The sequence below is a fragment of the Hypomesus transpacificus genome, chromosome 11 (genome assembly GCF_021917145.1).
Source record: "Hypomesus transpacificus isolate Combined female chromosome 11, fHypTra1, whole genome shotgun sequence".
Taxonomy (NCBI): domain Eukaryota; kingdom Metazoa; phylum Chordata; class Actinopteri; order Osmeriformes; family Osmeridae; genus Hypomesus; species Hypomesus transpacificus.
This window is the reverse complement of record NC_061070.1, coordinates 5,305,978-5,323,853: the sequence shown is the minus strand read 5'-3', so window position 1 is coordinate 5,323,853 and position 17,876 is coordinate 5,305,978. Positions and strand designations below refer to the sequence as shown.

General features: G+C 45.1%; 1 protein-coding gene across 2 annotated transcripts in view; it reads left to right on the top strand.

Annotated features, from left to right (window-relative positions):
- The window catches only part of smoc2 (SPARC related modular calcium binding 2), a 42,657-nt gene extending 25,082 nt beyond the window's left edge, over positions 1-17,575 (top strand). For both annotated transcript variants that reach the window (XM_047029653.1, XM_047029652.1), the window contains exons 10-13: positions 16,026-16,125; positions 16,213-16,460; positions 16,801-16,838; positions 17,043-17,575. In XM_047029653.1, coding sequence (XP_046885609.1) covers positions 16,026-16,125; positions 16,213-16,460; positions 16,801-16,838; positions 17,043-17,066 — 410 coding nt within the window. In that variant the 3' untranslated portion in view covers positions 17,067-17,575. The remainder of the gene's footprint in view (positions 1-16,025; positions 16,126-16,212; positions 16,461-16,800; positions 16,839-17,042) is intronic.
- The last annotated feature ends 301 nt before the right edge of the window (positions 17,576-17,876 follow it).

Sequence of the window (17,876 nt, the reverse complement as noted above, 5' to 3'; positions counted from 1 at the left end):
CCAACAGCACAGATTAATGATCCTTGGCATCAGGAATAAGAGATAGAGGCAGACAGGTATGAACAGCCAAGGACAGAAAAGAAGCAACACGTAGAAAAGGTGGAAGAGTGGAGGATGAACAGATACCAGGGACAGGGACCAGGGACAGTTAATGGAAGATGGATGGTAAGGGTGAAAGATAGGGTTTGAGATAGAAAGAGGAGCCAGCTTGTGGGGTCTGCATAGTTTTGGTAATCAACATTTCCTAAAAATAAGGAAACATTTCTCACCTTTTGTATCAAAACTAAGGCCCTGCAACAGGGTGTTTTTGTAAAGTAGGTTGCCTGACCTACAGCTCTGGGGTCTCATTTATAAAACTGTGCATAGGATTCTAAGTTTTATATTTTTTTACTGTGAATCATGGCGACAGGTGAAAAAAAAGATAAATAAATAATAATAAAAAACAGTGCGAGTGTCGTCAACTGTACCAGTGATACTGCGAGTCAAGATACAATTTGAAAACAAAAGCGTTTTGTTATGAACAGTAATCTATTAAAGTCTGGACTGATAACGAGGACGTAGAGTGTAGCGATCGCGCGAGAGCTTGACGACTGTAGTTTTTGACATATAATGATATATGCACAGTATTAAATAAATATATTTAGTTATACACTGTGTTCTGCCGTTATTTAAAGGTAGGATATGTGATGTTATCTGCATTCCATGCTGTCGGGCATTTCCCCTCCTGCACTCCGGTAGTGGACAATATGATGGTGAGACAGTGCTGAAATTTGATTTAAAATTTGAGTTGGATTGTACAAGGTGTTTATGGAACAATTATCACTCAGTACAAGCTCAAATAATACTGCTGGATTAAATCTTCATGATAATGATGAAATTTAGTGACAAAAACGTGTGTGAGGAAAACAAAATATTACGAGTAATCGTTCTTCCCACATTTACTTTCTGCAGTCTGACTTCAGTACAGTCATCTGCATCGCCAATCCCCACTTTCTCCAAAATGTGCGTAGGCCTACGTATGGGTCAGAGTTTAAGTGGAGGACCGCACATTCTCCCATCAAGTTTGTTTTTTATAAATCACAACCTTTGCGTGGAAAGTGACGTACGCACATTTGCAGCCCCGTTTTGTGCGTACGCAAGCTTTATAAATGAGACCCCTGGGGGTTTTCCAGGTAGCGGGTTTGGTGAAAACTTTGAGCTGTTTAACTCTGAAAAGAGGCATACTCCGAGTTCCACGTTCCAGAAAGAGAGGTAACAAAACCTTTTGGTACGTTTCCATGGTAACTTACTCTGTGAAACTAACCTGCTCGCTAGCAGGTTTTCCATGCCAAACTCTGCGTTTCTACCGATCCCCTCCCACTTTATGAGCCCGATAGCTTTGGCAGACACGGCATATCATTTCCTGGTTCAGCTGAGCGATCTAGAACAACATTTAATTTGCTTAGTTATACGCTGGGACACGATTTTAAGATTGCGATTTGATGTGCTTTAATTCCCCGATGAATACCTAAGTTAACGTTAGCGTTTCCCGTCACAATCTGTCATTTATTTTAGCAACATTCTCAGCCCTTAGGCCTTCGTCGCTAGTGTTACATTCCGTGGACATGCACTCAGAATTGACCAAATGCTTTTGGGCACTGAAATAAATACAAATAATTGAAATTGTATTTGGTCTTCTTCATTGCCTACAAATAGAAATCACAATGAGTAGCCCAGCCTATTTCTATCGGCTATTGTTCCTACAATTTACATGATTCATATGATTCCTACAATTTACATGATGTACCATCCTGAAACTGGTGTTTCAGCAAATCTATTTCAACATCGTAGGGGGTCAATATTGGCCAAACAACCGAAAGTAATTCTCCTATGGTTTGACGGAAGATGTGAAACTGAACAGTGTATTAACATTAACCAAATAATGCAATGGAATTACAGTTATTTGACTATTTTGATTTTTGAGTTAAATCAGAGCAAAAATGGTCAAATTAAGGTTGAATAATTTTTTATCATATTGCAAATGAATGATATGAATGAAGGTTAACTCTTATGCCTACTGTACCATGATTATTGTAAACCAGAGATAGAAAGCAAGAGTGAGGAAGAAGGAGTAGGACAAGCTTGAGCTGAGGAGAACGTCTCAGGAGATCAATAATCCAAAGAACAATGCTTCACAATTCCGTAAGAACAACTACAATCACCCCAGAATCTTGACCCTTACTTATCAACATGACTAGCAATGCTACAGTAGGTTACACAATGAGATGTGAGAGCCATCAAGTTGAGACTCCATCCAGTAACTCCATATTTTACCATATGAGAGGTGGGGGCAGGTTGATAGCCTTACAAGATCAGCCTTTATTCTTCTGCCCTAAGTACACCATCTCTTGGTCAAAATAGAAATTCAGAAAATTCAACTATTAATATTCATATAGGTTATTGTTCCTACAACTAATATCACCTGTGACCATGCATCCTCTCGTAACTGGTGTTCCAGTAAATCTTTTTCGAGATTAGCTTTTATTGTTCTACCCTAAGTAGGCCTACACCATCTCTTGGTCAGTTTTTGGCACTTTCTTCACGAGGTGCAGTTTGTAGCCTACAACTAATTTACTTGCAACATGAGATTACATTAGCTACATTTCACCATTTCACATGCAAAATTCAGCTGCCATTAAATGAACATCTCACTGTATACAGCATGCCCTGTTGTTAGAATGTGCAAATCGTTTTTATATTCATTATTCTCTTAATGTCAGTGTAACTGACAATTACAAAAAAAGCCTGCAAATTAAAGTACATGGAGAGAGAACTACCAGTAGCTACCATACATAGTAATTCTCTGCATCCATTTCTGCGGCAGCAGTCATTAGGTCTCTTCGTCATCTTAATCATCATCATCATCCTTTGATAAAAAGCATTCTGTTGAGAGAAACTGCTACTACAAGTTGAAATAGGCACCAATTGATATTTAAAATTTGTATCATGTCGAATATGATTAAAACCATGGTGAAGTCGAGGCTACAATCACAAGCGTAGCCTATAAGCAAAATATGCGTTACCTGTTCGTAGTATGTTTTTATATGTAGCCTAATATAACATTGAACATGCTATTTTATAGTCCACCACTTTTTCTCCTGTAATATTAACTGACAGTGGGGTTAAATGTTCAATGTATGGACTGGCAATTGCATTCAAATAGTAAATGCATTGACTTAGCCTGGCTGCCAGCCCAACTTCGCCCGCCCACAAAATAAATTTGGTCGGGAAGTTGGGTCTGGAGGGTCTCGTATTGGGAACAACTACATAAAACCAGGATCGGGACGGAACAATGAAATTGCCAGGGCGGGCTTTATACGATGATGGACAGATGATCATCAGTAACGCAGGGCTGTCAAGTGTCATGCATTGAGAGTGACAGTCACTCATTTCGGTCTTTAGACACGCCCTCCGAAATACACCCATTGTATTTCTCACGCCGAAAAAAAATATTTATAATATATTGAATATGCCGCAGCATATGGTCGGAGCACCCAACCAAAATTCCTCTGGCCGACCCACTCTCACTATGGAACCGGCAGTCAAGCGCATCTCCCCTGGAGTTCTTACTCGAGCCTGCCACTTATCAGCCAATCAAAAAAAAGAAAGGGTATATACAATAGCCAATCGGAAAATAGCACCACTGTATCTGGGTAAGAAGAGCAACCAATGGAAAAAAATCATATCCTGTAATTTTTCGGGATTCTGCTACGTCTTCCGAAAGTTTTGTTCACCTACAAAGCAAACCGCAGGAGCTCGAGCATCACTGAGCACAGTCATGATCTCCTGTTTTAATGTTACAACAAATTCACAAACAATGACAACTTGACTGCTGTAAAAAAAAATCCCAGATAATTAGCATCAGTTTTTCACGAGTCTCTTAACCAACAGTTTTACAGCCTGTTCACTGACAACACCTGCTCAGAACAAGTAGTTCATAGATATACCGGTGTGGATCGGTGAAACTCACTCGTCAGGTATTTAAGACCCACCCGCATCAACGATTATCTAGCTTTTCGTTGGCGTAGTCGGTAATGGCACCGCTTGGGATGTTAGAGGTGGCAGGATTGAAACCAGTGCGGGATGTAATTAGGCACGATTTATTTGGCTTAAAAAATTGTCATATTTTATTATTATATCCTGGCCATGGATGCATTAATCATTGCTGCCTTTCAAAGATGTCAGGTAAAAAGCAATTAATACATACATTTTGACCCCCCCGACACACAGACACTCTTGCCTGTCTTCAAAACTTGAGAGCCCTGGTAACGTAATCAACATAGTCACGAAAGAGCCCTTGGGTTGAATTGAACATATTACGTTGCTCTGATTGGTTGTAGGTCTATCCAATTGAGCGAAGAGGCATTTGTTTTACGAGTTTGGTTGAAACACGTCCCATAGTCACAGCCCAACGGAGAGTTTTCAGACTCATATTCTGACTAGAATTATGAGTATGACAACGTCAGGCTAGCATTGACTCGGCAGTCGGCAGCAATAGGGGTTATGCGCAACATTCTTCCGGGTTCTACAAAACAGATGTAATTACTTCCGGCCGGCCGCTTTAGAGGTAAACAGCGTAGTAAAGGCCACCTACTATAGCCGGTGTTTAAAGGAATTACCCTTAATTACAATTTCCCATGTACACAGGATCGCCAAACGGATTTCCAGAGCCCCGACGTTTTACGCGTCCTCCTTTATTCATAATTATGAAGGTATTATGTAGCTTTTGCTAATGGCACCGGATATAGCGATTGTGTTAGCTAACATGACATTAAGCTAGTTAGTTTAGACTTGTATGCTATCAGTAGTTTAGCCTTTTTTTGTTGTTGCTCGCAGACGATTAAAACAGTCAAACGAAGACTGTACCTGTACAAGTCCAAGTGGACTCAAAGAATGCAGTGTTTGGCAATCAACTGCAACAACTACCAGTGTGACAGTATTTATTTACAGGTCAATTTTGTCGGTAGCATAATCTTATACACCTGCAAACTTTAAAGTTTTGGCCCAGTAGTAGGCTAGTAAACGTAATTCCTTCTAGGAACGGTAGGTCCTAGCTATAGAAACCAGAATGATGATATGGATATGACACTAAATTAAAATGAGCTTCTTAAATTAATTTGCTGAATTCATATATTTCATTGATAATTTAGCACTAGTTGTGTAGCTATGTAGCCTACTGCAACGTTGTAGTTAATGTGTAGAGCTAGTGTTAGTGCTACCTCCTGGGAAACGGTCTAACGTTAGGCTATTATAACGTTATATGAACTCATCGCTTCATTCCTGTCACACTTAGCCTAATGTAGAGAGTAATACAATTTATACAATCCTTGATCTTCCCTGTCAATATAAGTTACTTGGATCACCTAGCGCTGCAGATGGGTACAGAAGTGAGAAGCGGAAACGATTACATCTGTTTTCCGGTTCGAACGCTGAGCACTCCGCATAACCCCTATTGTCTCCCACGCCAATTGTAGCTAAAGGCTAAGCTGCTACAGCCGTGTTGCTTTTTTCCGGAATATGTGCTCAGATTGACCATGAACACGAAATAAAACGTATATCTAAAGTGTGGTGAAGTATGACAACGTTTTTTGTCGTCGGTTGCCATGGTGAATCCTAGTATCGGAGCTCCATAGATGTTGGCTTTTGGTAGTATTCATGCACGCGCTAAACTCAGAGTTGCCGTACTCCGAGTTGAGTTAACAAATTCATATCAGCTTTTCTGGAACCAAATTTTCGGAGTTTCCCATGTTAGAGTAACTCAACTCAGAGTTTGTTAAATCCGCTACCTGGAATACCCTGGTCTGTAAATTTGGCATAACAAAAATAAACTTGAAAATTTGCAAAACTTTACAACAAGGGTGTGAAAGTAGCATAGTTACAGACGGAGAGAGGTCACAAAAACAAATCTGAACTTCCTCTAATCTGATCGGATTTAATAGACCGCTCCACTCAGCAAAGCCGTCTTGGCACAGCTCAGACAACTAAGAAGTCTATCTTGAGTACAGCTTTGCTTCTTATTCACACTCCACCAGCAGGGACGATCAAAATAAGTAAGGTTATATTCCCCACAGACACAGAATGAAAAGACCTTAGGAGACTTACAGTGCATTTGAAAAGTATTCTCAGTGCTTCACATTTTCTACATTATGTAACACCTGTATTGCGCAGGGGTCTACCGAGATGCGTTTTTCAGGACCGATGCTGATACTGATTATAACAGATCAAGTAGACCGATAACCGATATTTTGAACCGATATGTCTAGGTAAAAATGAAAATGAATGTCAAAATTAAGAATAAAAAGGCCTCTGACAAAGACTCTCTTTAAATTATTTTAACCATATCTTTAATTCTGAGAACTGTTAATAATAACTACATTAATAATAACAACAACATCAAAAGTGCAGGGAGCATCCAGCAGCATTCTGTAAACATTTTGTAAAACTTAAAGAAGTCAATTTAAACCACAACAAGCAACAAATGAACAATTAATGAAGAAAAAAAAAAATATATATATTGTTAGATTGGTTTTGAAAATAACCGATACCGATAACCATAAAAATGCTTAATAATGGCGCCGATAATCGGCCAACCCGATAATTGGTTGACCCATAGTATTGCGATATTGATTAAATTCAATTAAATATTGTGTGTAGAACTCCCTCTGAATTCTACAAACAATACCCCATGATGATAATGTGAAAAAAGGTTTATTGAAATTTTTGCAAGTCTATTACAAATAAAAAAGGAAAAAATCACACAGCCTTACCATGCCAAAATGTAGCATATGTGCATCCTGTTTGCACTGATCATCCTTGAGCTGTTTCTACAACTTGATTGGAGTCCACCCCTGGTAAATTCAGTTGATTGACAGAACTGTCCGTCTGGCCACTCTACCATACAGGCCTGATTGGTGGGGTGCCGCTCTGCCTGTATGGTAGAGTGGCCAGACGGAAGCCACTCTTCAGTAAAAAGGCACATGACTGCCCGCCTGGACCGCCTGAAGGACTCAGACCATGAGACACAAAATTCTCTGGTCTGATTAAACAAAGATTTAACTCTTTGGCCTGAATGCCAAGTGTCATGTCTGGAGGTAACTAGACACCGCTCATCACCTGGCCAAAACCATCCATACAGTGAAGCATGGTTGTGGGAGCATCATGCTGTGGGGATGTTTTTCAGCGGTAGGAACTAGGAGACGAGTCAGGATCGAGGCAAAGATGAATGCAGCAATGTACAGAGACATCCTTGATGAAAACCTGCTCCAGAGGGCTCTGGACCTCAGACTGGAGCGAAGGCTCATCTTCCAACAGGACAACAACCATAAGCACACAGCCAAGATAACAGAGGAGTGGCTTCGGGACAACTCTGTGAATGTCCTTGAGTGGCCCAGCCAGAGCCTAGACTTGAACCCGAACATCTCTGGAGAGATCTGAAAATGGCTGTGCACTGGACCCCCATCCAACATGGAGCTTGAGAGGTCCTGCAAAGAAGAATGGGAGAAACTGCCCAAAAATGTGTGCCAAACTTGTAGCATCATACTCAAAAAGACTTGAGGCTGTGATTGCTGCCAAAGGTCCTTCAACAAAGTATTGAGCAAAGGCTGTGAATACTTATATACATGTTATATGTACATTAAACGGATGGATTGATCCATTAACTGATTCAGGTAGCAGCCGTTAATTGCTTTTCCCTGGGATTGAACGGAAAGCGAGTAGACTCAATGTCCTTTGAATGACAGTAGCAACGTTTTGTGTTCTTCCCCTCTGCAAAACTTTGTCCAGACGGGAGTGGATCCGCCCCCTATGCAAGCACCATGCCAGAATGGAGGGGCTGGAGTATTCACCTAGTGGGTCTTCGTTTGTATGAACTGGATGGACATTGAGATTCCTGGAGAATTGCTGAACCTTGGTTTACTCTCCATGAAAACAAACACTAAACAACAGACAAGGCCAACTACCCCCAAAAGTCTCCAGTCAGTAAGTTTGATAAAAAATAAGTCATAGTTTCCCGATTGAATGGTTTGATTGTATATACAACAAAAAAACAGCCCAGCTGTCCTTTTAAAGGGGTCAGATATTTGATTAGGTCTGAGCCATTGGGAGCCAACTAAAACTTAAATACAAGCCTCTTAGATTGTGGAGAGTGTGCAACAGTTAGGAAATGTGGGAGCGACCCTGGTTTGATAGACCCAGCTTCTCCCTGCTCTGTCTTCTACCTGGGAAGGGGGGAGATGAGGTGGATGGCTGTTGCTGGGTGTTTACCTAGTCAACACCTGTTAGCAGGGGCCAAGCATGCTATTATCTCCAGCCGAGGAGAATCTGGCCCTGCAGGCCTGCTGACGGGGCCATAAAACTAGCAGCCTTGGAAAATCTCCTCCCTTCCACAGGCAGTGAAACAGTCGGAATAGGCTGCAGACACTTAACCTGTGAGAAAAGGGAACGAGAGGGTGAGAGAAAGGGAGAGAGATGGAGACAGAGGGGCATTGAGGGAAAGAGGGGGAGGAAGAGAGACAGAAAGAGGGGGAAAGAGAGAGAGAGAGAAGGAAACAGAGGGATGAAGGAGGTAGAGATCAGGAGAAATCCAGGAATCTCTTGGGCCTCTAGCCTTCAGCTCTTCGAGAACAACCTTGGCCCCCAGACTCTTAAAACTATATGGCTTAACACACAATTACTATCATTAGGGTCATTCCGTTTTCAGTTGCCCCTCGTTTACATTTACATGTATTCATTTAGCAGACGATTTTATCCAAAGTGACTTCCAAGAGAGAGCTTTACAAAAAGTGCATAGGTCAATGATCATAAACGAGATAGCCCCAAACATTGCGTGTAGCCAAAAACTTGAAGCATATATTGTGAAAAGCAAATAAGTGCCAATGGGTAGAACCAGAAGAGCATGTAGTCAAACAAATTACAATAAACGACATGATCCTAGTGCTAGAGTGTACCTGGAGGAAAGCAAGCAACAATAATATAGTTCACAGCGAGCACAAATAGTTAAATCAGTTACAACTAACCAACAAGAGCAACAAGTCCTTCAATAATTTACATGATGTTCCTAAAGGAAATAAGCTAACATCTGAACTTTCTTAAAGGTCACATGAAATGAAAACTTCACTTTAGGAGGTTATTTAACATTAATATGAGTTCCCCTAGCCTGCCTTTGGTCCCCCAGTGGCTAGAAATTTCAATAGGTGTAAACCTAGCCTGTAAACCTAGCCCCCCTCCTTGAGTCACCACCTTACCGCGGTGGAGGGGTTTGCGTGTCCTAGTGATCCTGGAAGCTATGTTGTCGGGGGCTTCATGCCCCTGGTAGGGTCACCCAAGGCAAACAGGTTCCAGGTGAAAGACCAGACAAAGAGTGGCTCAAAAAAACCAACCATGAAGAAATACAACAATGGTTCTCAGTTGCCCCTGCCCGGAAGCGGGTCACCGGGGCCCCCCCCTGGAGCCAGGCCCGGGGGTGGGGCTCGATGGCGAGCGCCTGGTGGCCGGGCCTTTTCCCATGGGGCCCGGTCGGGCACAGCCCGAAGAGACAACGTGGGACCCTCTTCCAGTGGGCTCACCATCCGCAGGAGGGGTCATGGGGGTCGGGTGCAGTGTGAGACGGGCGGCGGCCGAAGGCGGGGGCCTTGGCGGTCCGATCCTCGGCTGCAAAAGTTAGCTTTAGGGACGTGGAACGTCACCTCGCTGGCGGGAAAGGAGCCTGAGCTGGTGCGCGAGGTAGAGAGTTTCCGGCTAGATATAGTCGGCCTCGCCTCGACGCACAGCGTGGGCTCCGGAACCAGTCTCCTTGAGAGGGGCTGGACTCTCTTCCACTCTGGAGTTGCCCTTGGTGAGAGGCGTCGAGCTGGGGTGGGAATACTGGTTTCCCCTCGGTTCGGCGCCTGTACATTGGGGTTCACCCCGGTGGACGAGAGGGTAGCCTCCCTCCGCCTTCGGGTGGGGGGACGGGTCCTCACTGTCGTTTGTGCTTATGCACCAAACGGCAGCTCAGAGTACCCACCCTTTTTGGAGTCTCTGGGGGGGGTGCTGGAAAGCGCTCCTCCTGGGGATTCCCTCGTCCTCCTGGGGGACTTCAATGCTCATGTGGGCAATGACAGTGAGACCTGGAGGGGCGTGATTGGGAGGAACGGCCCCCCCGATCTGAACCCGAGTGGTGTTTTGTTGTTGGACTTCTGTGCTAGACACGGTTTGTCCATAACGAACACCATGTTCAAGCATAAGGGTGTCCATATGTGCACCTGGCACCAGGACACCCGAGGTCTCAGTTCGATGATCGACTTTGTAGTCGTGTCATCGGACTTGGGGCCGCATGTCTTGGACACTCGGGTGAGGAGAGGGGCGGAGCTGTCAACTGATCACCACCTGGTGGTGAGTTGGCTTCGATGGTGGGGGAGGACGCCGGTCAGGCCTGGCAGGCCCAAACGTAATGTGAGGGTCTGCTGGGAACGTCTGGCGGAACCCTCTGTCAGAAGGAGCTTCAACTCCCACCTCCGGGAGAGCTTCGATCATGTCTCGGGGGGGGCCGGGGACATTGAGTCCGAATGGGCCATGTTCCGGGCCTCCATTGTTGAAGCGGCTGACCGGAGCTGCGGCCGCAGGGCGGTCGGTGCATGTCGCGGCGGTAACCCTCGGACCCGGTGGTGGACTCCGGAGGTGAGGGATGCCGTCAAGCTGAAGAAGGAGGCCTATCGGACTTTATTGGCTGGTAGGACTCCAGAGGCAGCTGATGTGTACCGGCAGGCCAAGCGGAACGCGGCTTTGGCGGTCGCGGAGGCAAAAACCCGGGCATGGGAGGAGTTCGGCGAGGCCATGGAGAATGACTTCCGAACGGCTTCAAAAAGGTTCTGGACCGCCATCCGGCGGCTCAGGAGGGGGAAGCAGTGCTCTGTCAACACTGTATACGGTGGGGATGGTGCGCTGCTGACCTCGACGGGGGACGTCCTGGATCGGTGGAAGGAATACTTCGAAGACCTCCTTAATTCCACCAACACGCTTTCCGACGTGGAGGCAGAGTCTGGGGACATCGGGGGGGGCCCTTCTATCTCTGGGGCTGAGGTCGCCGAGGTGGTTGAAAAGCTCCGCGGTGGCAGGGCCCCTGGGGTGGATGAGGTCCGCCCGGAGTTCCTTAAGGCTCTGGATGTTGTAGGGCTGTCTTGGTTGACACGACTCTGCAACATCGCGTGGACATCGGGGACAGTGCCTCTGGACTGGCAGACCGGGGTGGTGGTTCCCCTCTTTAAAAAGGGGGACCGGAGGGTGTGCTCCAACTTTAGGGGGATCACACTCCTCAGCCTCCCTGGGAAAGTCTATTCAGGGGTCCTGGAGAGGAGGGTCCGTCGGATTGTCGAACCTCGGATTCAGGAGGAGCAATGTGGTTTTCGTCCTGGCCGTGGAACAGTGGACCAGCTTTATACCCTCCGCGGAGTCCTGGAGGGTACATGGGAGTTCGCCCAACCAGTCTACACATGTTTTGTGGATTTGGAAAAGGCGTTCGACCGTGTCCCTCGGGGGCTCATGTGGGGGGTGCTCCGAGAGTACGGGGTACCGGATTTCCTGATCGGGGCTGTCCGGTCCCTGTACGACCGGTGCCAGAGTTTGGTCCGCATTGCCGGTAGTAAGTCGAACTTGTTTCCGGTGAGGGTTGGACTCCGCCAGGGCTGCCCTATGTCACCGATTCTGTTCATTACCTATATGGACAGAATTTCTAGGCGCAGCCAGGGTGTTGAGGGGGTCCGGTTTGGTGACCTCAGGATCGGGTCGCTGCTTTTTGCGGATGATGTGGTCCTGTTGGCTTCATCGGGCCGTGACCTTCAGCTCTCACTGGAGCGGTTCGCAACCGAATGTGAAGCGGCTGGGATGCGAATCAGCACCTACAAATCTGAGGCCATGGTAATCGACCGGAAAAGGGTGGAGTGCCATCTCCGGGTCGGGGAGGAGATCCTGAACCAAGCGGAGGAGTTCAAGTATCTCGGGGTCTTGTTCACGAGTGAGGGAAGAATGGAGCGCGAGGTCGACAGGCGGATCGGTGCGGCGTCCGCAGTGATGCGGGCTCTGCATCGGTCCGTCGTGGTGAAGAAGGAGCTGAGTCGAAAGGCGAAGCTCTCTATTTACCAGTCGATCTACGTTCCTACCCTCACCTATGGTCACGAACTATGGGTAGTGACCGAAAGAACGAGATCGCGAATACAAGCGGCCGAAATGAGCTTTCTCCGTAGGGTGTCCGGGCTCTCCCTTAGAGATAGGGTGAGAAGCTCGGTCATCCGGGAGGGGCTCAGAGTAGAACCGCTGCTCCTCCGCGTCGAGAGGAGCCAGCTGAGGTGGCTCGGGCATCTGATTAGGATGCCTCCTGGACGCCTCCCTGGTGAGGTGTTCCGGGCACGTCCCACTGGGAAGAGGCCCCGGGGAAGACCCAGGACACGCTGGAGGGACTATGTCTCTCAGCTGGCCTGGGAACGCCTTGGGGTCCCCCAGGAAGAGCTGGCGGAAGTGGCCGGGGGGAGGGAAGTCTGGGCCTCCCTGCTTAGGTCGCTGCCCCCGCGACCCGATCCCCGGACAAGCGGCAGATGACGACGACGACGACGACGACGACGTAAACCTAGCCCTGGGTATTCTTCTCTGCCTTGGAGAAAATAAAAGCTCAAACGCTCGGTTAGAATATCTGCTCCTTGTGACATCACAAGGAGGAAGGTTACCTCCCATCTCTCTGCTTAGCCCGCCCAGATAATCTGGCCCGCCCATGAGAAACTGAGCTATGACCTTGCAAGTGTTTTTATCCTCGAGAGACATCATGGCTTGCAAACGAACAAAGCATTACATTTGTATCAGTTTGGATGAACAAAAGAAAACAAAAGTATTTTTACAGTGAAGACCCAGTGTCTTAATTTTATTTTCTCTGGAAATGCGTCGACACAACTTCCCAAAGTTTTGTATGTCTCCGCCAAACATTTCAGCCATAACTGTTTCCTCAACTTGAGCTAATACAAAGCTGGCCTTGCTGAAATTAAATTCTGGATCAGTACTAACTCTCCTTGGTCCAGCTACAAACCTCGGACAAGTAAGTTAACTAACGCTATATTATTTTGTTGCTTTACGGTATATGTTTACCGAACTTGCTCAGATGAGAATTGGGAAAATTCAAGGCATCTTACTGCAACGGGGCTACGAGCCATTGCGATACATCCATTGTAAACATTAGTGCATGGTGCTGCCTCTTTCCTCCTCATTAGCATTTAAAGCTACAGACACAGAAACAGCGCGTCTTGAGGAAAGCTCATTGTGGGACTGCTTGTAGTGGCTGTAATTATGCACAAAGGCTGAATTTTGGGGAGGAGACTTAGGGACCACTAAGGCCTATATAAAAGCATCCAAAAACAGAATATCATGTGACCTTTAAGTGCTGGTGTATTCCCGGAACAAGTGGGTCTTTAACCTTTTCTTAAAGGTGGCCCTGGTCAGGCCCTCATGTACGTACATTTGCAAATGTAGCGTTATCAGTCCCATGGCCATCCCGCAGATAGCGCACACTGTGATACTTCAGTTTACGTCGTACTTACCAAACCTGCAGTTCATCGGGTAATCAGCGCTTTTTTCCGCCCACTATACCGTAAATTGCGAACATTTAAACGCGCAATTGAATGGGCCTCCTTCTCTCTTTCTATCATGGATCAGCCACAAAGGTCAAAACAGCGAAAACAAAGATTTAGGCCGAATCCCAATACTCTGTCTTACCCCTACCCCTTACCCCTAGCCCTTCGTTTTGCTCGTTCCCATGAGAGTAAGTGTGGTCCCAATACTCTTTTTGAGCTAGGGGTAGGGTTAAGACGAAGGGGTATATTCCCCTTAAAACCAAGTAAGGTCGGAAGCTTACTTGAAACCTAGCGGTATGTGAACACGGCGCTACCTGCAACAATGGCGAACAGATCATCCAGAGAGTCCCATAAATGTAATATTTTCGTCTCATTTCATAGGGCTATGTAGCCCTTACCCCGCAGTTTTAAGACATAAGGGCTAGGGTTAAACGTCGGGAGTCGGATGGCTGAGCGGTGAGGGAGTCGGGCTAGTAATCAGAAGGTTGCTGGATCGATTCCCCGCCGTGCCAAATGACGTTGTGTCCTTGGGCAAGGCACTTCACCCTACTTGCCTCGGGGGGAATGTCCCTGTACTTACTGTAAGTCGCTCTGGATAAGAGCGTCTGCTAAATGACTAAATGTAAATGTAATGTAAATGTAAGGGCTAGGGTTAAGGGGTAAGACAGAGTATTGGGATTCGGCCTTAGTGATAATGAAATTGATGTGCTTGTTCATGAGGTAACAGCAAATTTTAATATTATACATGGCTGGAATTTCACACCGACACACGAAATTACAATTTCCAGTAACTGTAATGTTGCATGGCTGCTTAATCTGTAACACGTAATGATTTTGTGTTCACTCAACTGAAAAAGTGTGATCCTTATGGCAAAAATCCTTTGAGCTTGTGTCCTTGGCCTATGTCTTCGTCTTGCTTGGATCACTGCTGCCATTTCACCTGGAGGCATATGCGAAGAGCCCCGCATCCTGGTTTACACCGCTTTTAAGAGGCGCAGAATTTTCACCGCAAAATAGAGGTGCGCTTTCACGGGCGTTTTTTGTACATAACGCGGAATACATAATTAGGCGCACTTTACGCATCCCCTCCCATCTCTTTATGGGAAACTCACACTTTCCCCCTGACCCTCCCGTGAATGCATATGCATGACACGGAAAAGCGCAATTTGCAATTTTATGTCCCCGCGGCAGGCAGTCTGCGCTTTTACCTCAGTGCGGCATGCTTGTACATACCTCGCCATGCTTTTATGCGCACATTACAAAACAAATACGATTGAAATTGGCGCCAAAATGTTAGTACATGAGGCCCTCAATATCTCTGATGGAGGTGGGGAGATGATTCCACCATTGGGTTTGGAGCGGGAGCTCTTGAGAGGTGGGGCCACCAGACCGTTGTCAGAAGACGACCGTAGGTGACGGGTGGGGGTGTAAGGCTGCAGGAGAGACTTGGTGCAGTCCCATTAACCGCTCGGAAGGTCAGTACCAGGGTCTTGAATCTGATGCTGGCCGTGATGGGTAGCCAGTGGAGGGAGATGAAGAGTGGGGTGACATGGGAGTGTCTGGGTAGGTTGCGCATGCTGGGAGACCGGCGAGAAGCGAGTTGCAGTAATCCAACTTGGAGAGGACAAGTGCTTGGACTAGCAGCTGGGTGGAATGCTCAGACAGGTATCTCCTGATCTTCCGGATGTTGTAGAGGGTGAATCTACACGACCAGGAGACTGCAGCAATGTGGGCCGTGAGGGTGAGCATGTCATCCATGGTAACCCCGAGGTTCCTGGCAGAGGATAAAGGAGTCAATGTCGCAGATCCCAGGGTGGCTTACATATTGAAGAGGTTTTTATTTGCCCTAATATTTCATTTTGCGTGTTCGTTTTATGCATACAACAAGCATGCAACATATCTTCATTGGTTCAGTTAATATGTTAAAGGAGCTCTCTTAATGATAAGATCAGTCTCTTACCAGACATGATTAAGATGATCACATGGTGGGATAGAGCGACCATAGAGATTATACCGTTAAAGTTGTGTCTTTCACAGGGAGCACCGTTTTACTAACCCTGAGCCGTGCTGCTCCAACATTGCGATTGGCAGTTATTTTCTTCCATCTCCAGTAGAAAGCAAGTCAGACACTTTTACAAACAAAAATGTAAAAAAGAAAGTGAGAAAGTTCCATTTTGTTTATTTCCCCCCTGCCTTCTTTGTGCTAAACTAACACTGTGTTATTTTCCCTTCCCACCTAGGCCTTTATTTGGCCACCTATGGCGGCTTTCTTTCATGTTGTTGCCACAATGTTGACTAGCGGGTTTGATCGATGTGTGTCTAGGCCCGTTGATGTGTAGTTTTGTTTCCAAATATAACAATAAATACCTAAATATATTGTCGTTGTTTCCTTTCAAGGCTGTCCTGGGGCAAAGAAAACAGAGTTTCTGACAAGTGTTCTTGACGCACTGTCAACCGACATGGTGCATGCTGTCACAGACCCAGCAGCCGCTGGCAGGTTAGATGCTGTATCTGTTTATGTGTTTATTGAATGGCTGAATGTACTACTGTGCGACTTACTGTTGACTTTGAACTTGACCACCAGCATGCTGGAGCCAGACCCCAGTCATACCCTGGAGGAGAGAGTGGTTCACTGGTACTTTAGCCAGCTGGACAAAAACTCCAGCGGAGACATAGGCAAGAAAGAGATCAAGCCTTTCAAACGCTTCCTGCGCAAGAAGTCTAAGCCCAAGAAATGTGTGAAAAAGTTTGTGGAGTACTGTGACATCAGCAACGACAAGGCCCTGTCACTGCAAGAGCTAATGGGATGTCTGGGCGTCACCAAGGAAGAAGGTGAGACACATATTACACACACAAACAGCCACACAAAAATACACAAATATAACACACACAAACACAGACACATATTGCACATATAAAAACACACAGTAATACCCAAACACACAACTAGACATGCAAACGCACACAAACATGCACAAATGAAAACACACACACATGATGTACAGTACAAAATGTACATATTTATAGTGAACACATATAAAGGAAGCAGCCACATATTTTACATACAGCACACAAACTCCTCTAAAGCGTTAAGATAGCACATCTGAGGAGCATCTAAGTTAATATTATGTAATCTTACCAAAGGTTAATGAGGTTGTACTTTTGTTTTCAGGGACAAAAACAGGTGAAGGTGTATCCTCAAGTAAACTGGTGAGTAGTCACTACAATTATCTGACAAATCATGTGGAATGTTGAGGTTATCAACTCCCTCTGTCTGTTACAATAACTAAATAAAAAAACACTGGCTCTGACACTAAAAAGCAAGATGAGGTGATACTGAATAATAGTGAGTGTTATTAGTTTGCTATATTAGTGCCATTTTTGCAATACTGTGTTTCTTCTCTTTTTCTTCAGAATCCGTCAAAGAAGCAAGGCTGAGGCAACAACACAGATTTTGCCTCCCCATCCCATTCTGCCCTTATCAATCGGAAATGGAAAGCATAGTATTTGCACTTTGTACTTTAAAGAAATGTAAATTCACTTTGTAGAATTAAGGTATTTAAACAGACTGCTGAATATGTGAATTATGTAGTTAGCTTTTTTATGTCTTTACACAAATAATTTAACACATACAATGTATGTGTCTTGTGTGTCTAAAAACACTTTTCAAGAGTTGTATAAGATGTTAGTTCTGTGTCACTCCTGTTGTTTTTCTTTGTTCTGTTATAGATATTAATGCTGATATATGGATATTTTGTGATGTGGCTGAAACCTTAACTTACGCCTGTCCACATCTCTTACTCACTGAGCTATAGCACCCCCACCAACGCTTTGTACAGCTGCTTGTCTTAAACATGGATTGTCATCAAATCAAATTGTAAAAACATTGATTCATGTTTATTAGAAATAAATAACTATTTTATACATTGCTGTATTGTGTGTGGTATAGTAATTATAATCAAGCAGTGCATACTGTCCTTGCAGCAAAGACGTGAAAACAGTGAAAGTTGCAATAAAAAGTTGCGAATTTCCCTCTTTGTAATTATAATCGAGTTATTGGTTGAAAAATAAGTAATTAATTAACAAACATTCATTAAATAATAAAACCATTGAGAAATGGTCCCCTAAATAACCTTACCAACATGCCAAACAAAAGATAACCAGGACTACAAAAATGTAGCAAAATAGGCTTTACTTATCCACAACATAAAACAGATACCTGTGGAATTATTAGGGCAAAATTCAAGT